Source organism: Anser cygnoides, chromosome 1 (genome assembly GCF_040182565.1).
Source record: "Anser cygnoides isolate HZ-2024a breed goose chromosome 1, Taihu_goose_T2T_genome, whole genome shotgun sequence".
In the NCBI taxonomy this organism is placed as follows: Eukaryota; Metazoa; Chordata; class Aves; order Anseriformes; family Anatidae; genus Anser; species Anser cygnoides.
The window spans coordinates 187,549,832-187,572,466 of NC_089873.1; the positions used below are offsets into that span (position 1 = coordinate 187,549,832).

Genomic DNA, 22,635 nt, shown 5'->3' on the forward strand with positions numbered 1-22,635 from the left:
CAGCTAAGATATAGAAATACAATGAAAGTATGTACACACACCAACACTAAATCAGTTAGAATTGTGATTTCTTCTACTGAAAATATAGGTAAATTCAGGATATTTTTTTCCAGCAGTTTTCCATTACAAAGTACAAAAAAAAATAAATAAAATAAAAAGAAGTTTCAAACCAAGATAAAAATACAGTATTGCCAATGATTATGACACCACTTATTCCATAATTAGTGTGTTTTAGAGATAGTAAGTTGCTGGAATACGGTTACATAAAAAAGAAGAAGATTAATTACATTATTATAGTATAGTATGTTTCCCCTCAAACGTACATATCTCTTGTGAAGACAAAAAGAAAATAAAATTATCAAAAAAGTACAAACCACAGGAGGACAAAACTGGTGTGCACAGCATCCACTGTCTGACTGGAAGTCGTTCTTAAGATTGCATTCATGTCTATACACATTCATGATATTTGTAAATACCCTGCCTTTACAGATCGGACAGTCATTCTTATGACACACACTCTGAGGTTACAAATACCACCTAGCATCTTTAATTCACCCTGAACTATAGATATAATAAAAATAACTATTATGTTTCAATAATTCACAATGAAGTTGACATTGAAATCTGCCAACATTACAACCTTCAGTCAACAGCCATACAGTAATGCTCCTTAAATAAAAACATATATGATGGTAATTCACAAAAATAATTGCTTCTGTAGGTAACAGTCTTCAGAATTCCAGAATACGACACTTCCTTCTTCGTTAAAAATATGAATAATTAAAAACATCAATATATATTTTGTTTTCACTCTCCATTTATATCTTTGGGAATTTTAAAGAACTTGTGCAGATTACAAGTCACAAGGTTTACGAAGTCTTTACTATGAAAATAGACAAACAAAGAACCTTCTTTGTCAACTTCTAAATTGGCCAGTGATTCCCAGAAAGAGAAATTTATTACCTTTTCATAGAGCTATTGAGCAATTTAGCTAAACAATTCTTATGAAATAAATTTTCATGTTTTGTTTATGAACAAAATTGTATTGGGAACATCAGCCATTGCATATATTCAAAAAAACTCAGGTGGCAAAGACGCTTGGGGAATAAGTGAAGTGAAATATGGTTTTTTTGTTTGTTTGTTTGTTTTTTGTTTTCCCCTTCAAAAAGACATTGAATAGATCAGTTTCTCTCATCTACTTTCCTATGAAAATTTTCTCTGAAATTTTTACCTAATTTCTTTAAATATCAACTTAGAGTGTGTGCTATAAAATTATCTGGATTTTGCATTACAAAAAGCAGATTTAATAAAAGTAAGCGTGTAGCTATAAATATCTAAGTATGTTAAGAAATAATAGATGATTTAACTATGTAAAAGAGAAGGATGCAGGAATTTGTTCTGTCTGATTATCTTTGGGAAGGATCCTTCAAAAACCAATTCCATCTTATTTCCAGCTTCTACAAAATAAGATAAAGAGATCATACCATTAACTCCATCATAGGCTGTTATGTGATAACTGTTGAAAATTAATCTTTGCATAAACAGAGTGTGTGGTATTAAGGAAAATCATACACCAATGATTTTTTTTTTTAATTTTTGCGCACACACACACAAATCCTAAGGCACTTGCTCCTTAATTTCAACTGACAGAAACATACAAAACTCAGTACTTGGCTGTATTAGAGAGAAAATTATTATTATTTAAAAAGCTTTTCATCCATTGGTAGCCCATGCCATCTGAATGTTAACATTTTTTTCAAAAAAAAAAGTTTTTCAGAAAAAAGTTAAGCAAGTTTGGCTGATTCGTTAAGTGATACATTACTTCATCAGAATATTTACTAGATGAGGAATGTTCCATAGTATGAGCTCAGAAATCCTCAGGGAGAAGCAATATTAGTTTTTAGCAATATACTAGTAATATATTTTGATGCACAGAAGACACAAGATGATCTCCACTTCCTTACATTTTTTCCTTCAGGAAGAAAATGCAAACCACAAGGGGAAGGCATAGATTTCAGAAGGTTTTTTGACTGCGCTTTTAATATATAGGGTGAAAAATTGTGTCACAGTATATTCACTGCTGTTGTGCATGTTTTAATGCAACTAATTGCTCTGTCAGATTACTGACCAAATTACATATTCTTTCATTCATTTTTATTCAGTCACTGCTACTAAAGCCAGAGTGATGAAAAAACAACAAGAGTTCTCATAAACAGACTGGAGGTAAGATGAACTCAGAACAGAAGAGACATGCTGACAGTTGTTGGGGATGGAGAAAAGATCCAGTGAGCTCACAGCTTGCTCACAGCTAAACTTCTAAAGGGTTTCCTTAGATTCCAGTTTAACTACCTATTTGCTTTCTGTACGGTTTTTGAAGAGAAAGGGGAAACTACTTTCTCTTCTCTATTCCTCTTCTTTTTCTCATATCAAATGATGAAGACAGTAAGAGAAGATTGTTAATGTGTTTCACTCAAAGTGACACCATGAAACACGAGTCGTATGAATAGGTGAGATTTGGGAGAACTAAAGAGGAAAGTCATTACGCAACTTCACTTCTGGACATAACATTTTGGGACACAGACTCCAGTCGTAAATCAGCCACCCTCAATAGTTCCTGGATCTGAATATGTGGAGTTACCACAGTTTGGGAGTTTGCAGAGGATTTTTGACACATGGTACGACTGTTTTTGTTTGTTTGTTTGTTTGTTTTTAATAAATGACATTTCAGCAGTCTGATTTGTGAAGTAACATTTCCTTCCATGACATTTTGGGAAGAGTATAACTGATTTCCTTTGAGCACAGCTAGGTTATACCGCAGATCTGAAATTTCAGTTGCAATATTTAGCCTTGTTCCTTTGAAACATATAAGAAGTGGATCATCAGAACCAAACTCTGCAAACTCCAAATTCTACACTGGAGGCAGCAATGGACTGGGACCCTGATACTCCATTGGAGACATAGGTCATAAAAAGGATGACTTTCACAGGCACCCAGCCCAGCTGGGGCAAACAAGAAAATTCTTGAAACATACTTGAAGGAGAGGACAGGTTAGGCAGATATGCAGGATAGTACCTGGCATTCCTATTTTCTGTTATGATCTTAAAGATAAATTCAATTAAACTAATGACATGATTAACTAAGAACTATTGGAAATTCAAAGATTTTCCATATTAGAATAAGAAAAAAAATATATATCATATTATATTTCCTGCCAAGCTCTGCTACTTCCCATCTATGGAAACGAATAGAAAATCGTACATAATTGCTACTCAAGAGACAGGATAGTTCTCTAAGTTATTCTAACGAAAAGAATATGCAGCAACACTACTAAATGCAGACAGAAACCTAAAAAATTGTCATCTGAATAAAACAAAAAACAAAAAAACAAGCAAATAAACAAAACCAGGTTAAAGATATTAATTGATTAGAACAAAGCACATAAAAAATTTAAAGGAAAGGATGAGCAGGAGTTCAAATATTATTGTTGCCTCCTTCACTGATGTTTTCATTTTACTGACTTAATCTTAGTAGGTGGACAATATGCTCTGTATCAGGACTATCTAAATTAAAGAGTCAAAATAATGTCTAATAAAATTGACTGAAAAGATACTACATTTATTTTGCTACATATCTGGGGGGAGGGTGTTATATATCACCTTTGAGATAGTTAAGGTGGCCCTAGGCACTGCATTTATTTAGTAAGATAAACAATAAAAACCTTTTTAATTGCTCTAGTACAGTTTACGTGATCTAGCAAATCCAGTTAGTAACTTCTAGAATAACTATATAAAAGAAATCTTTTGACTTTATCTTTTTAAGTAAACAGCTGTAGATCCTTCTATCTTCAAATATGTTCCCAATATGATACAATCCAAAGCAACAATATCAACTGAATTAACACTTGTCCTTTATTCTGTGTTGGAATTGGATCAGTACCAAAGCCATCAACACTTGATACCTTGTTGAAATCAGTCTCTATGTCAGTGCTCAGCAGACCCAAATGAATTCAAAACTGTACACAAGAGACCACAAGCAAACAAAACAAATCCTCCCTATCATGTTACCAATGTAGTATAATCAAAGGTATCAAGAAAATACCCCCAAAATCCACTCTATATTTATTTTTATTAAATAAACACCTTCTTGGCTTAGGCTGCTAATTTTTCTATTCTAACCAGAGTACGGAAAAACAAGACGAAAAGGGACAGGCTTGGTATTCAAATTGATAGACTACTCTTCCAAGTAGCAGGTGCATTATTTAAAATAAGAAAACACACTTAAGATATGAATTCAGTTTCGATCATTCTAATTTCAGAATATGAAAGCATAAGAACCTCTACAGTGCTTCAAAAGCAGAATTGTAGGATATTTCAATATTTAGTCTTACTGAAGATCTAGATAAGACATACAGGGATATGCATGTTGAGGAATAAAGAACATTTACAAAGAGTAGTACTAAGCCACGAAGTTTCTGTATTCACATTGTCCTGCTATATCATTCAGAATTTTATTTACACTGAATTTATTCATTTAGAAAAGATTTAAACTGTAAGTGAATCAAGGAGATGAAAAGCAAGATAGTCCTTCACAGTCATGTTACCAAACTTATTCTGCGAAAAATATAAATAAATAAATAAATAAATAAGTAGAGAAACCTGTACTTATTAAAGGGACTGAAATGTGAAGGAGAGTAGCAGGTGAGAAGGATTCAGAAAAGTAGTCTGGATTGCTCATACATTAGGGTATCAAGCTGTTGATTCTTCTCATCTCCCAGGAACACAGTAAGGCAAAACCAAAGACAGCACAACTTTCCAAGGGGCAACTTTTGAGTCCTCCCATTTGGCCACCAGAAAGAAAGAAATACTTCAACAGCTAGCGTAAGACTTTATAAACATAATCGTTTATAATAATGTCAATAATGTCATCAAGCATCCTCTGGACTCTTTTTTTGTTTTGTTTTGGCAAAGATGCACAATGGTTATCTACCTTTTGATGGTACCTTAGAAGAATAGATATATTGGAACTGCTGAATGTCAACTACTTTTCAGAAAGAAGTGCTGACTTGTAGACACTTTTTATAGGGTATAAACAAGTATCAGATCCAGTTCTACAACTGAATTTTGGAAGTGAAAATACACCTGAAGAATGTAAATGACCAAATAGTCTAAATAACAAGGGGAAAGAAGGAAAGGAAACAATGTGTACATTCCTTAATCCACCCCACAAATTAATCTTAAACATAACCCTTTTATCTCCCTTTCTCCTTTCCCCATAACCTCTCTCCTTTGCCCACAGAAACCTTTTATTCCTTCATTTGCCTACTTCCTTGTTCACCTGAACTATTATTTCTTCTCCATATCAACATCCTGTTAAATTAAATATAAGAAAATAATTAACATACACCAGAAAAAAAACAAAAACAAACAAAAAAACCACAAACTAATTCAACATTTATGTCACATCTCATCAAGCAGGCATTTGCTTAGAAGTCTTTTGAGTATGTTCTTGAGTTGGGATCACATTTTGTTGTATTATGTATTTGTATAATTTGTAGAACAAAATAATTACAGAGCTCTTTTTAAAAAATAACCTAATTATAGAAGAAATGTTTTGATTTATTCACAGAGAACTGTTTTTCCTACTTACAGTTCAACTAAGTCCAGAAACAGTTCTGTATATTTTATATTGAGCTTTATTAATGTTCTCACTCACTAGAAAGACCATATACTTAGGAAGAATTAGCCTTTCTCTCAGTTTTTACGACTTACATCACATTAACACTCCATTTTTAAAGAGACTGAGCTACTGATTTATCATTTATTATAGGCTCAGCTCACTAATGAATTTAACATATATTTTATTCATAAATATATGCACACACACACACACACAAGATTTTCCTTAAATTGGAAGACAGTATTTTGCCTACTGCTGTGCCAGTAAATAAAAACATACAGGGATTTTTTTCATACATTTGTTTCAACTCCCCCTTTACCCCCCCACCCCCTACTTCACAACACTTCAATGAAAGGTACATACTGGAAAACAGATTAGTAAAAAATAAATATCTTACACCACCAGCTTTTCTCTCTCTCTTTTTTTTTTTTTCTTAAACAATGAATGAAATTATTTTCATTACTGTGCTGCAGGGAAGTAGAATTCCTTAATTTTAAGACTGTTGTATTAGTTCCAACATTGTACTAAAATATTCTCATGAAATACGTTTACTTTTCACACCATATATATATGAAAAAACATATACATAAATAAATAAAACCCAGCAGCCATCTAGCCATCTTAGTTACAAATATTTGAATTACCAAGTGGAAAAACAAATTTGATAAAACTTCAACAAATTAATTTCTTAAATTAGACTGAGATTAGTGATCTTCCAAGAGTAATGACAGCAATGCATCACTTTCAGATAAATTTTTCAAAGTCATAGGTCATTATAGTATTATTTATTATTTTTCAGTTTACTAATTTATTATTGAACTATCTAATGCAATAGGAAATATCCAGAATAACTAATAGCAGAATGCATTCTGAGCAGGAAAATAAGCCACATACTTTGAATTATGTACTTACTTCCGTAAGTAACTCAAATACAGGAGTCAGTTTATGTTGTCCCTAAAACCTGTACAGGGAAATACGGTAACAGTTCTAAAAGTATTATACTTATGTCTGTTGGAAGGACAGCAAAGTAGGGCATAGACAATTGAGGAGGTTCCTGGAATGCACTGATGATAACTTCCTTCTCCAAGTGAAAGAGAAGACAATGAGGAGAGGTGCTGTGCTGGACCTCATTCTCTCCAACAAGGAGAGGCTGGTGGAGACTGTAAAACTCAAGGGCAGCCTTGGCTGCAGTTACAAGGAAATGGTGCAGTTTAGGATCCTGAGGGCAGTGAGGAGGGAGCACAGCAAGATCACTATCCTGGATTTTGGGAGAACAGACTTTGGCCTCTTCTACCTCTGCTTGGTAGAGTACCATGAGACAAAGCCCTGGTAGGAAGAGGGGCCCAAGAAAGCTGGTTAATATTCAAGGGTCACTTCCTCCAAGCTCAGGAGTGATACCTCCCAACAAAGAGGAAGTCAGGCAAAAACACCAGGAGGCCTGCATGGAGAAGAAAGGAGCTCCTGGTCAAGCTCAAGCAGAAAAAGGAGGCCTACAGAGTGTGGAAGCAAGGCTAGATAGCCTGGGAGGAATACAGAAAGATCATCTGAGCAGCCAGTGATGAGATTAGGAAAGCTAAAGCCCTATTAGAATTAAAGTTGGACAGGGATGCCAAAGGCAACAAGAAAGGTTTCTATAGATACATAAGCGCTAAAAGGAAGACTACGGAAATTGTGAGCCCTCTCTGGAAGGAATCGGGAGACCTGGTTACTCAGGATATGGAGAAGGCTGAGGTACTCAATGACATTTTTACCTCAGTCTTCACCAGCAAGAGCTCTAGCCACACAGCCCAAGTCCCAGAAGGCAATGTCAGGGACTGGAAGAATTAAGAACTGCCCACTGTAGGAGAAGAACAGGTTTGAGACCATCTGAGGAACCTGAAGCTACACAAGTCTGGGGGACTTGACGAGATGCACCCACAGGTCCTGAGGAAATTGATGGATGTAGTCACTAAGACACTATCCATCATATTTGAGAAGCTGTTGCAGTCCAGTGAAATTCCCACTGACTGGAAGAGGGGAAATATAACCCCCATTTTTAAAAAGGGAAAAAAGGGAGACCTGGGGAACTACAGGCCAGTCAGTCTCACATCTGTGCCTGAGAAGATCTCAGAGAAGATCCTCCTGGATATTATGCTGAGGCACGTGGAAAATAAGGAGGTGATTGGTGACAGCCCACATGGCTTCACAAAAGCAAATTGTGCCTGACAAATCTAGTGGTTTTCTACAATGGGGTTACAGCATTGATGGATAGGGGAAGAGCAACTGACATCATCTACCTGGACTTGTGCAAAGCATTTGACGCTGTCCCTCATGATATCCTTGTCTCTAAATTGGAGAGACATAGATTTGATAGATGGACCACTCAGTGGGTCAGGAATTGGCTGGGTGGTTGCACTCACAGCATTGCAGTCACTGGCTTGATGTCCAGGTGGAGATCAGTGATGAGTGGTGTTCTTCAGGGGTCAGTACTGGGACAGGTGTTGTTTAACATCATTGTTGTTGACATGGACAGTGGGATCGAGTGCACCCTCAGCAAGTTTGCCGAAGACACCAAGGTGTGTGGTGTGATTGATAAGCTGGAGGGGAAGAGATGCCATTCAGAGTGACCTCTACAGGCTTGAGAGGTGGGCCTGTGCAAAGCTCATGAAGTTCAGCAAGGCCAAGTGCAAGGTGCTGCAGCTGGGTCGGGACAATCCTGAGCAAAAATAGAGGCTGGGTGGAGAATGGATTGAGAACAGGTCTGAGGAGAAGGTCTTGGGGATGTTGGTTGATGAGAAGCTCAACATGAGTTAGCAATGTGCACCTGCAGGCCAGAAAGTCAAATCATGGTCAGTAGCTTGATGGAGGTGACTGTCCCCCTCTATTCTGCCCTTGTGAGGTCCCAGTTCGAGTACTGTGTTCAGGTCTGGGACCCCCAGCATAAGAAGGACATAGACATATTAGAGCAAGCCCAGAAGAGGTCCATGAGTATGTTCAGAGATCTGGAGCACCTCTCCTACGAAGAGCAGCTGAGAGAGTTGGGGTTGTTCTGCCTGCAGAAGAGAAAGCTCCAAGGAAACTTTTCAGTCGTCTCCCAGTACCTAAAGGGGGACCTGCAAGAAAGCTGGAGAGGGACTCTTTATCAAGTACTGTGGTGATATGACAAGGGGTATTTTAGTCTTTAAACTAAAAGAGGGAAGATTTAGATTAGGTATAAGGAAGAAATTCTTTACTCAGAGGGTGGTGAGGCCCTGGAACAGGTTGCCCAGAGAAGCTGTGGATGCCCCATCCCTGGAAGTGTTCAAGAACAGGCTGGATGGGGCTTTGAGCAACCTGGTTTGCTGGGAGATGTCCCTGCCCATGGCAGAGGGGTTGGAATCAGGTGATCTTTAAGGTACCCTCCAACCCCTATCCTATCCTATCCTATCCTATCCTATCCTATCCTATCTATCCTATCCTATCCTATCCTATCCTATCCTATCCTATCCTATCCTATCCTATCCTATCCTATCCTATCCTATCCTAGAGAATTAGGCCACACACTTTGTTCTAACAATTCTAGACATTTTGTGTTGCAATAGAATAAGATCACCCTCAGCATGAGATGCAGCATGAGATCTTAAATAGTAAGCAACATCCTCACAAAAATAACCACCTCTGAAATAGCTTTACACAAGTCAGCAAGGGTACAGACAGATTTCTAAGCAGTCCATTGCATGTTACGCACTGAAGCATTTATCCAAATTCCACACGTGCTCAGTAACTGAGGGTTAGGTCAGTGTCAACAGAACAGAGGTTTAATATGTGTCTGTTTAAAAGTCTCTTTAAAATCTCCTCCAGTTACTGTTGCAATTGTAATATGGCCAAAACATAGCTGAGCATAGATGTGTGACTTTCTGACAATGTGTTAATATGGTGGTATCTTTCCCTTGCTTGGAATGTGATTATGTATGGATTTAAATGTCACAGACTTTGAGAAGTAAACAACATTGCATTGTCAAGTAAAAGCACATTGATTTATTTCAGAAGTTGCAAAACTATCACAAAACTATCCTTAAAAAAATCTAATGTGATTTGAATTCACTATTTAATCCAATCACTTATGTCCAATTTCATCTGGAATTTCCTCAGGTTATTACAATTTGCACAGCTCTACAGTAAATTACTTTTTCAAAAATAATACATATTTTTAAAGAAACAAAAGTAAAATACATCACATAATTTACAAAAAGAAAAACAAACAAACAAAAAATACTCCCACAGCAGAAACTGAAATATTCTTAGCTGAATTCAGTGTTTAACTTGCTTGAAAGAAGCTTACCAAACTGTTGTTTCCACCTGACTGTCATGCAGCTGTCGATTGTCTAGCTGGGCAAAGAGAGGAAAAAGAACTTGAATTCCTCCAATGGAATGAATTGCACTATGGATGGAGTGGGTTACGATAGCTTTCACATCCTAAATTAATAAAAAATAAATAAATAAATAGAAGGAAAAAAAATCCACTAATCTCAGTCTTAAAGGACAGTTACAATATAACTTGGGAACACTTTACCATTGAATGGAGTGCAAACTAAATGAGACATTTTTAACTTAATTTCATTACTCATGTTTCAGCTATACTCATTATACTTAAAGGCAAACAAACAGAAGAACTTTAGTATCATAGCAAATTCTGGCTTATGGTATGAAGTACATACTTCTTAATGAAAAAAGCAAAGGACAGTTCACAATAGGTGTTATTAAGAACTGAAATATAAAATTACAGTATCCTTGTACAATATCACAGAAATTACATTGTCATCCAAATGATGATGAGCTAACAGTTATCACAGAACATGAATTTAGTAACATTAAGTATTCAACAGAGAAAATTCAAAGGACGCAAGTACTTTTGTTATGTTTTTCCTCTCCAGAAAATTAGCATACAAAGATTACGTTGGGAACAACAGCCATAGCAGCATATTGGTATGCTGTTCTCAAAGGTGATATGGAGATGCACAGAACACAGAAAATAAAAAAATAAAAAAAGGCAAATACATGCTTTAAGGGACAAAAAGGATAATCTCAATGAAGGGATAAGTTTTAATATGTACCTAGTAGCTGTAAAATTTGCATTTGCTAATAACATTAACAATCAGAAGCACTAATTGGTTAAATTATAGCTTTTGTATTCTCATTTGTTCAACTAAAAGAATTACAATGATTGAAAGTAAAATAAAATACACAAACCTGAAGCATAAGAGCATGTGGGGAATGTACAAAAATTGAAGGATTCTCCTTTGGTGAGGATTCAAGGCATAGCTGGGCATCAGTAGCCTTTGCATTATAAGTAAATGCAATGCTACTTGCAAGTTTCCCATCATAGAGCACTTGTTTATGGTGCTCAGCCAGATGAATGTCACTCTCAGATTTAAATTTGAATGTGCTCTGAAAAAAAAAAAATGCAAGAAGCTTTATAAAGTAAATAGAATATTGAATCCTATACCATTTTGTTTAAGGTAACAGTTATTTTAAAACAGCATAAATCCCATGCTTCATTAACAAACCAGATTATATATAAACTAGATACTTAAATTAAAAACAAAACAAATTCTAAAACCCACATTCAAACTAAAGATTTTTAAGCTTAAAGGAAGAATGAAAATCTCTGTTATTCTTAAACATACCATGAAACATATCTGATCTAAAACTAGTTTTTCTGGCAACACTGACAAATCATTCAAGCACAAGAAGATAGATTTCTTCCTTTCTGCAAAGTGTTGTCAGATTTACTTGGCACACACCTACTTTTACATATAAAAGTCATTTGACAGTGGCAAAGAGACAACTAGTAGTAACACACAGTACTTTGTTGATACAAGTAAATTCATTAGAAATTATTACCATTTCATCATTGTAATATGAAATTCAATCTATGTTTCTAAAATTTTTACTCCGTTTAAAATGATTTATTGCTGAGGATAATTATAAATTATTTTGCTTATTTTTACTGCATATAGCCATTTATAGAGTTGTTTTCATCCATTTTGTCCTAACAAATTTCTCTCTTGCTCCTGCCCCCAACACAATAAGAAAATACATCATTAAACTGTAAAAAAATGTAATCACTAGGGTTGTTGTTATCCAGGGTGGTAGAATTAAAATAGGCAATTTATAGGCTATCAGCTGCTCTTTCAAAAAATAGTACAGGTTTCTGCCAGTTATGTAAACCCATAAAACCCATGCAGCTTTTGCAGAGTTCTCAAGGCTGATGGAAATCCCGAATAAATTTTCTTGTTTATGGCCAAATGATGGGAAAGGGTGACTGCTCAAGTGACTGACAATATGAGCTCTTGTGACAAGCATCAATTTGTCATAAGAAAGATGTAGACTGAATAAAGTGGGCATCTGACTGCAGCTGATTGAGAACCCTTGGAGCAGATCTGTCAGTCATTATGTTTGGTAAGGAAACTCCCAGTGATCCCCACTCACTGCTTTGTGCATATTAAAAACCTGTTCAGCACCAAAGAGACTTCCTTTTGGAAGAAACTGAACTAGAAATGTTCACTGACTGCTAACAGTCATTCAGTCCAACGTATCAGACTTTATCCAACCTGAAGCAACAACCCCCCCCCAACCCTGATACTGTGGACATTCACTGTGGACATTCAGGCTTCAGCATCGAATGCTTTGATTTATAAACGTGTTCCCTTATCTTGCCACACTGCTCACTGAAGCAGAAATAGCCAGACTAAATCTTATGCTTACAGCTTGAGAGTTGGCTCTCTGTTCATATGGCTATCTAAATCTCACTTATCAGGAAATCACTACTCCAGGTTAGAGACTTGTCCTGATGAAGGTGATGATGCATTTCTCCCCAGAGAGCATATTTAACTATACAGATATATCTTTGTACACTTACTGCAGAGACAGAAATAGTTCAGTTATTTCACTGATTTCAAAAGTTATCTGAAAAAAGAATTAAAGCCATCTAAGTTGAACTTAAATTGGAAATCCTATTGTTCTATTCACATTGTTACAATATGATGGAAAAAGAAACTATTAATTAGACACAATACTCCTTTGTTACTAACATTAACTTACACAAAAAGAATCTAAATTTAGCATACTCGTCCTGTACTGGGGACTTGGGAAAAATGCATCCACAGGAGGATAGCAGAGGCTATCAAGTGTATAAGGTCAAGTAGCAAATGGTTAATTACTGGTCATGGAAGGAATGCAACTTTGAGATCTGGTACAACCAGTGTGAGGGCATAAAGACCGCAAAGAGCCTTAGTTATAATATGTCGAATGGTAAATACATATATTTATTCCTTTATACCTTATCAACATAAATTAGCTTCTTTATCAATTATTCAATATAGGATTGATATATATATGATTTTATATGAGATCCTATATGATATATACATGATTTACAAGAAACCCACGTCTTTGATTTTCTCTGCCACAACCTCAAACTTGTCATCAAGTAAGCACCTTCTCTAAAACACTCACAGGAACTCCTGAGATAATTTTTAGCCATTATTTTTTATCTGGTTATCAAAGTATAATAAACAATGTTCAGAAATACATAATACATGTGAATTTGTGTACATTTAATATCTACTTAGTGTAACCAGCATTAGAGAATCAATATAAAGTGTTTTCCAGACTTCATAGGAAGGAGAGAAGGACCTGGGAGTATTGGTTGATAGTCGGCTGAATATGAGCCAGCAGTGTGCCCAGGTGGCCAAGAAGGCCAACAGCATCCTGGCCTGTATAAGAAGCAGTGTGGCCAGCAGGTCTAGGGAAGTGATTGTGCCCCTGTACTCGGCTCTGGTGAGGCCGCACCTCGAGTACTGTGTTCAGTTTTGGGCCCCTCGCTACAGGAAGGACATGGACGTGCTCGAGCGAGTCCAGAGAAGGGCGACCAAGCTGGTGAGGGGTCTGGAGAACAAGTCTTACGAGGAGCGGCTGAGGGAGCTGGGGTTGTTTAGCCTGGAGAAGAGGAGGCTCAGGGGCGACCTTATCGCTCTGTACAGTTACCTTAAAGGAGGCTGTAAAGAGGTGGGGGTTGGTCTGTTCTCCTACGTGCCTGGTGACAGGACGAGGGGGAATGGGCGAAAGTTGCGACAGGGGAGTTTTAGGTTGGATGTTAGGAAGTACTTCTTTACCGAAAGGGTTATTAAGCATTGGAACGGGCTGCCCAGGGAGGTGGTGGAGTCACCATCCCTGGAGGTCTTTAAAAGACGTTTAGATGTAGAGCTTAGCGATATGGTTTAGTGGAGTGCTTAGTGTTAGGTCGAAGGTTGGACTCGATGATCTTGAGGTCTCTTCCAACCTAGAAATCTGTGATACTGTGATACTGTGAGAGTGATACCTGTCTAATCTAGCTACAAACTCGATAAATGGAGAACTTGTATGATGCCCTGTGATTACTGTAATAAAAATGGTCTAAATTAGTTTTGGTAACAAAGTATGAAGCTTTCAGTCAGTATATAGATTTTTTTTTTTTACATGGAAAAAACTATAAATTTGGATTCTTCATTTATCCCATATGCATATTTTCCACTTAGGAAGGCAACAAATACCATGAAGAGTTTTAAGAGAGCTACTGCCACCTCATGCTGCATTTTTGTCACCTGGGACCTGACTTTTAATCAACCTTTAAATGCCTACCCTTGAACTGAACTGATGAGCCTAAATACATTCATTTAGCACAAACAATATCTTGGTGCATATACACTATATTCACACTGTATATATACATATATTCATACAGTATACAGAATTCCATAGAAGATGCAAACAATCTAATTGCAGGAAGTTTTGGAATTCATTGCACTTTTACTTGAACATTCTACATAAGTGGTAGACATGGTGTCAGACTACAAGTGGTATCAGAATTTATTGGACTACAAACAGTATAAGAATTTATTCAGAGATCATAAACATTTCTGCAATTTTTAAACCTACAATAACTAATAAAAATTGTCAAGACAGAAATCTAAGCTTTTGGGCAACCAGATAAGCAGCTGAAAATACCTATGTAAATAGAAGTACGGCATAAGGCTATTAAGATGTAGGCTTATACTAGAATCATAGCAGTTAAATTTAAAAATACAAAATTAAAAACTCCCAATTACCATTTCTGTATTTATTAATATTAGAAAATAAATTGCCTCAACCCACTGGAAAACAATTAAGCATTATTTTCTTTTGTTGCAGGATTATTTTTATAATAACAGGAATTTCATTTCTGCAACATAAATTTTCATGTCACTACATGCATTGCATACATTCTACATCAAATTTTCCAATAAAAGCATAATAATAATATACAGGAAACAACAGGAGAAGATCATAGTCCAACTCATCTGCAGTATCCAATGCTCAATGCAACTGAAGCTAAAGCTAAAACGGTAAGAGGCACGTAAGGTTGTTCAGAAGTGAGAAGTGATTATAGTAGATGTTGTAGCTGACTGCATGTGAACATTATAGAAAAATGAATGAATACTGCAATCTTATACAAATTATATCGTAAAACAATAGCTAAACATTTTAACTAAAGTTAAAATCTCAGAGGCTTCTACAAATGAGAAATAGGCATTAATTAATGTTTAACCATTATTAGTAAAAGCTAATTTTTCAGATTCTTAGAGAAAGAAGTAAAATACTTTACAGACGAAAGAGGCATTAGCTGTGCTGGGAACACAGTCTAAACCTAAAATCATGGTATACCAAGGAGAAATATCCCTGAAGTATTAAATTAATCTCATTGACATTTTACAAAAATCAGTAATAAGCTATGGGTGTGAAGAAATTTAGTTTAACAGAAGCGTAACAATCAATAAATGTAATAATGATCTGCAGTAACTACTGGAAATATTGTTTAGCATGAAAACATGTATGCCTTATGAAACCCTTCAACACTCGATATTATTACATAGTATTTTTCACTTCTTGAAACTAATGAAACCATTATTCCTATTTCATATATCTTCAGTATGCTCCTGCAAATCCATGAATTTAATAAATTCATAAAGATTTACTACATTTATTATTAAGCACTATAAGGTCACATTACTTTCTTTTGTATGACCAAAAAAAAAAATAATCTGCAGAAATCCTTGTTCAAACAAAATACAGTATTAAGGTTGAAATAAAGTACCCCTTGTTTGCACGTGACACACTTCTTGACTAACTTAACTAACATTTTAGGTTTTACAGCAGGTTTTAACCATCAACCACATGCAAAAGACTTCCCCTTCTCCAAGTACCTTTGACATATGTTTGGCTATTCACACTACATACATACCACAAAAGATATTTTCAGTTGTCACTGTCATTTAGATGCTAGTTTTCATCAAATGACTTACAGCAAAGTCATTTTCAGCAAAGCAAATTAATGTTGTTAGAATCTAAATGTTGATCTGTATTTGCCCCTTTTTAAAAGTCTTTATTTTAAAAATATATCATATATACTAAGAATCTGCAAGTATTCCGGATGATGCTGCAAATTTCAAAAATCAACAAAAACAAAATTTGGGAGTAATTGGTGGTAGAAATTCCATACTCTTAAGCTAGGTTAGAGCCGATCATTCATTTTCAAGTCTTCTCTGCTGGGCAAACAATTTCCACACACTTCTGCAAAACATTTACTTTGTTTTTCTTGATAAAATAATACTATACACAGCCATTTCAAGAAATAACTAACATTGTTCATACTAGAGATCAAAGTTTATGCATGCACCATGAATTTGTCCAAACTGTCCCCCCTAAATTTCTCTGGCAAAGCATATATGAAAAGCTCAACCTTTACTTTAGCAGCACTCTTTAAAACTGTATTTGAACAGAATTGGCTTATTATGCTTTGTGCAATGTTAATCTGCTTTAACTCAGTTTTTAAACACAAAACAGGAGAGAAGGGGAAAGTTGTTCCTCTGCTATTTAGGACTCAAAACACAGAATTGCTCTAATTTGATTATGACCCAAATTTATAAAAATCACATATAATCATGTTTCAGCTATTTTTTAAAGCAATTACTTGCATCTTTCAAAAAACTGGTAGAAATTAAGAGCAGTTAGGAAACTTGACAAAACCCTTATCTTTTGCTGAAAACAAATCACACAGCTCTATATGACCCCAAGAGGAATATCTACATTTACATATAGCTTCCAACTATATCTATCAATTACATCTATGAATTATTTTCAGTTTTACAAAAAAAATGTTTTTTAAGATCCATTATTACCTTATAACCAGGTCCTAACTGATGTATTGCAAAAATCTGTGCTGGGTTGAGTGCTTCCGTGAATACATATACTGCTCCAAGCTGGCCACAGAACACTCGATTAGCATCAGCAGTCTCCGAAGAGCCAAGAAAACATTTGTCATAGCTCTGTATCAGAAAGATGCAATGATAATGAGCTTTAGTGATACAAACTATATAATGAAATCGTATTCACATGCAACTACTGGAGCTAAAAATAAATGGGGACCATAATTAAGAAAATAAACCATTCATTTACTATTTCAATACCTAAATTTTTGTAGTGAACAATTTCAAGTGTCTTAGCATTTATTATTTTATGGGTTGGTATTACAATGCTGTTATGACTGGCTATTAGAATTTCTTTTTTATTAATCATTTAACATAGAATAGAGAAATTTAGAATGGCAAAATACACTGTTCTTTCACTGTTGTGCTAAAATAGCCAAACACTTGTAGCAGAAAAACAAATACATTTTTTTTCTGGTTTGCAACTGGTGCACAGTCTTCTATGACCACATCTTATAATGATGTGGTTTAAACTTAAATGCCTCTTCTGACTTCTTCCACAATCATAGAAGTTGCTATTTTCTGTTCTTTCTTCCCACATCTATCCTTCTAGATGCACAAAGACCTTCTGCAGTTCTCCATCTGTCCATTTCCTATTCTTTCATATTTGAAGTGTAGCTTCCCCCCCCCCCCCCCCCCCCACCCCCCAGTTAAATTTATTTTGCAAGAATTAGGTTAAGTTCTCCTGGTGCTTCCAAGAAAAAAGGCTTTTAGATCAAATGAAGTTTAGAACTTAACCATCCAAAACAAAAATCTGAGAAATTAGGAAACAAGATGCAGCACAAGAGGACTACATCTACAGCACAATGATGTTCGGCAAAGATCACTTAGTTTCCTTGCCACGTGTACTCTATTTCATGAAAACAAGGAATGGAGCTCACTTTTTGACACAAATTAAACTAGTATAATCTGCATTAGGAAGCCTGTTGGAGTTCCAGAAACATTTGGACAGTGGTCCTGTGTGGAGCCAGGAGTTAGACTCAAGGATTCCTAAGGGTCCCTTCCAACTTAGGATATTCTATGTTTCTATGACATCATCAAGTTTGTCTTCATTTTAGTATCTGAGCAAAAAATCTTCCACAAGACTTCATTAACCCTCTAATTCTACATCTTGAACAGTTTTTTGCTTTCTCTCATGTCTTCCCATAACTGGGGGAAAATTCCTAATCTAATATCCATAATAATCAACTCTTCCAATGTAACATCCATCTCTAAATGTTATTTGATCTCTTATAATCAACTGTTTAATGTACTGATCAGCTAGCAATCGTACACATTTTTGATTATTCGCGTTATGTGTTTTCATGCATTTAATTTAATCTTTTTGTCATAATCTTTAGCTATAATTAATCCTTGGAATAAAAACATTGAGTTGTGTGACACATAACTAACACAATAAACTTTTTATAGCTTTTATATTTCATTAAATAGCATTAATGAAGTTGGAGTTAATCAAGACCTCATTGAAGATGTCTCAATTGTGTCTGCACGTATGAAAACTGTAGATTGAAGTATTGGATACAAGAGGTAAATGTCAGATAATGAAAAATGACACTAAAATATAAGAAAACTGTAATGTGAGATCTATTGGAGGGGAAGAAATCAGTTCACAGTCTTTTCCAAGATAAAATCTATGCTTGAAATAAAAATTCAACTGAGTCCCTTAACTTTAAACTCAGTAATGCAAATCTAATAAATGCTTTATTAATCTGAAAAGTATATAATCCAAATGAGTTTTATCCAGTGGTAGCTTTGACACAGCGAGCATCTGAAAAGTTTTGTCTTTATTACATTTAGTGTTTTCTCCATCATTGGGTGTATAGTCTCATCCCTTCCATTGTAGAAGAAAATGGACTTTTTTTTTTAAGCATATATATATTTAATTAAAATAATTTATAATTAAAAAATATGAATCTGATACATTTCCTCTAAGAATGTACTGTTAACATAAATTGAACTCTGTCCAATTAACATTTAGCTGTATTTACAGGTAAACATGCAATCTTCTCCAGGTAAAAATGACTCATTTCTGCCTGTGGTACAAGCAGACACAAGAACACTGTATTAACTTGTTCTGAGCTGACTGATGCTATGCAACTCTGTGTGTCTCAATATCTTTTAATTGGTAATCTCCCTAGTCGGCCATCCAAGCCAATAAAATGTAAAACACAAAATTGCAATTTTGTAGTACTTAATCTGTACTTGCTAACAACATTAATTAAATACTAATTCCTTAATAATTAGCACAGCATTTTTAATACTGGTCAACTGCCTATGAACTAATCCAAGTCAAACAATAAAAGAGGCAAAATATGCTTGCTACTGGGATATAGATGTAAGACATCAGACTTTGTTTAATGCCATAAGTTTCCTTACGCTTCTCCATGCTTCTGTTTTCCAGCTTTAACTTTTTTTTTTTTTCCTTAATTTCTATTTGTCTCATTGCTTTAAAATGGTAAACTCTTCATAGAAGAAATTATCTCTCACAAAATTTATACAGTGCTTAAAACAACAGGACTCTGACCATGGTCCAGACTATTCAGTTCTACTGCAATTAAAAAAAAATACTTAAAATCTAATGTTCAATCAACAAAAATAGCATAGAAATCTTTTAATCATTAATACATATCTCTTCTTGAATAAAACAGAATTTAATGTGATACAAAAATGAGTACTTGGCAGCATGTGTATTCATTAGGCTGAATGAATCAGTTTTTCTTAAGGGTTTTCTTTAATCTACATCTCTCAAATCTGTAACTCCACCATAACTTTCTATGGAAAAAGTGAAATATGAATCCGTTGTTATCACTGTCCTCTATACAACATCATATATTAAAAACATTAACTGTAACAGACTCTCCAACAAAATCTCCACAAATTTCCTAAAAATAGTGCAAAATAGAGCCAAAAATTCATAATAATCTAAAGGAAAAAAAAAAAAAAAACTTACCCAAAGAAACCACAGCACTACTAAATTTTATGAAATACATAGCTAAGGCTTTTTAAAGCTTAAAAAAAAAAAATTTGCAAAGATCTAGAGAAAATACTGTACTTTTCTTTTTTTTTTCCATTTACTTTAAAATGAGATGAACAGTTTGATGTGCTGTGAAGCTATAAGAAAGGAAAAAAATAAAATCTTACATCATTTGTGTTAACATGCCAGGCCATGTCACCATAGGATACCAGCTGACCATTCACGTAACATCGTATTTCACTGTTTCTCCAGCGATTATAGATGTGTACAATGCTTATCATATACCACTGAAAAGAAAAGGAAAATCAGTATATAGTGGCAGTTTTTGTGCTATAACACATAAACTTAATGATTACCATTGAAAAATAAGTGAAAAATCTCATGAAGTTATATGACCAGATGAATCCTTACAAACTCGTAAAATTAAAAGTCAAGTCAGCGGAACTTCCAAGTCCACTTGGTAGAACAGCGCTCATACATAACAATGTACCTACCTACAACTTTTTATGGGATATGAGCCAAAAATGCAATAAAATTAAAACACAATAAAATTTAAAAGATTATTACATTCCCTTTCCTGAAAGTGTAATCTAAAAACATATGTACTATACGCAAAATACAACTCAGGTCTCATCAGAAATCCATTTCTATGTGCCTTAACAAATTAACATCACGTATCTCTGTCTTTTAATCTATCAGAAACTATTAAACAAAAGGAAAAAAATCACCACAGCAGATTTTATAGCCCAGTTTAGCACCTTATCTCAATTGCTTCATATTTTATAATCAAGGGGAGAAAGTATCTAAGTAAAACACTTCCAAGTACAACTATGGTGGTCTTTCAAATAATCTGTTCAATTGGAATCATTATGTCCATGATGAATTTTAATTGTGAATTGTAAAGTTTAAGAAGAAAATCTTAAATATCCTTTAGAACTGAACCTTCAAAATAACCTAATCCTAAGAATGGTAATTTAATCTTTTGTGATCTGCAAATCAACTCATACTTAACTATAATGGGTGTCTATTCTTTCAAAACACATACAAACCAGAAGAAAATGGACATACTGGAGAGAGTTCGACAAAGGGCCACAAAGATGATTAAGTGATCAAAGTCTCTAACACATGAAGAGAAGCTGAGATATGGGACAGCTTAACTTGGAGAAGAGAAGGCTCAGGGACGTCTTATCCATGTGTATAAATACTTAATGGGCAGGAAGTAAAGAGGGAATCAGAGATTTCTCAGTAACAGGATAAGAGGCAATGGGCGCAAACTGAAAAACTTGAAATTTCATTTAAATGTAAAGTAAGGGTGGTCAAACAGTAGAGCAGTTTGTCCAAACAGACTGTGGAGTCTCCTTCCTTGGAGATGCTAAAAACCTGACTGGAAACACCTAGAGCAGCCTGATCTAGTTGCCACTTCTTTGAACAGGGAAGAAGGACTACATGTAATAAACAATTACTCAGCTGCTAGGAATTCAAACCATTTTATGAGCATCTCAAAAGACTGATCATAGTGATTTTTTAATTTTATTTTATTTTTCAGCTAACTGCTTAAACTGAATATACTGACTTTATCTTTCCCTTTTGGGTAAGGCTGCAGTTGTCTCAGTTGTAGTTATTGTAGCAGTCTTGTAGATGTTAGTAGCAGTCTTGTAGATGTTATCATCTGGACTTACCAGGTACAAATGCTCATTTATTGTGTTAAAAATATTATTATTTGGAATAGTCATTTACAATTTATTTGTCTTCCCTTTCTTGGCACATTTTAATTATTACCTTTCGACTGTTATGTTTAGTTAATTTTTTTTTTTTTTTTTTTTTAAAGCGAAGAACTTCTACATCCCTTGGGATTTTATTTTAATAATCTTGTTTTATGATTATGCCACTACTTTTCAGAATACTTAGTAAACACACCTTCATGAAAATAAGGTATATCCCTCCCATCCCCCCCATGGGATTCAGTCCAGCTATGAAAGGGCGTCAAAAGTAGTACTACATTTTCTAAGCTAAAATAAAGTTGAAATAGCTATGCAGCAAAATACTCACATTTTTGTATGAGCTTTACTAACAAATTGCCACCCTTGGAAAACAGCACTTCAAATACTCTAAAGAGATGCAGCTCCTCATGATTTACCTCTTTGGTAAAAGGTCAACTAGTTTAAACCTCCATCAATATTAATTTGTGTCATTTTGTATGATTTTTATATATTGTATGTAAAATATTTCAATATCCAAAATGTAACTGTATTTCTAGGCCTATGCTCCACATCCTACAAAAATACAAGTGTCTGTCCCAGACAGCTGCATAAGTCAACAAACATACAGAAGTCCCTAATACAGAAACTATACTATTTCATTTGACTCTAAGTTGCTTTAGTGTTCAGAGAACCTCATAAACAAAAGCCAAGTTAATAAACAAACTCAGATCATATTTACTGAATGATCCAATGATAAGAATCTACGAACTCCAAGTTCACTTAGATGCCTACTATAAGACAGTCACCTACAGTTCTTACATAAGGAGTGTAACAAGTTGGGTACTTGTAGGCATTAAATACCATTCTGCAAGCCTTAGCTACACCTGCAAAATAATTTGCTGCTGGTGCCTTTTTCTTGTTCAGCTGACTAGATTAGATGGCTAACCTTTTGGAAGAACTCACCTCCTAAGAGATAATTTAA

General features: G+C 34.9%; 1 protein-coding gene across 11 annotated transcripts in view; it reads right to left on the reverse strand.

Moving 5' to 3' along the window:
- The window catches only part of NBEA (neurobeachin), a 521,005-nt gene that overhangs the window by 381,434 nt on the left and 116,936 nt on the right, over positions 1-22,635 (reverse strand). For all 11 annotated transcript variants that reach the window (XM_048081219.2, XM_066989702.1, XM_048081215.2 and 8 more), the window contains exons 7-10: positions 20,121-20,240; positions 16,893-17,039; positions 10,885-11,082; positions 9,977-10,110 (exon numbers count right to left, since the gene is read on the reverse strand). In XM_048081219.2, coding sequence (XP_047937176.2) covers positions 9,977-10,110; positions 10,885-11,082; positions 16,893-17,039; positions 20,121-20,240 — 599 coding nt within the window. The remainder of the gene's footprint in view (positions 1-9,976; positions 10,111-10,884; positions 11,083-16,892; positions 17,040-20,120; positions 20,241-22,635) is intronic.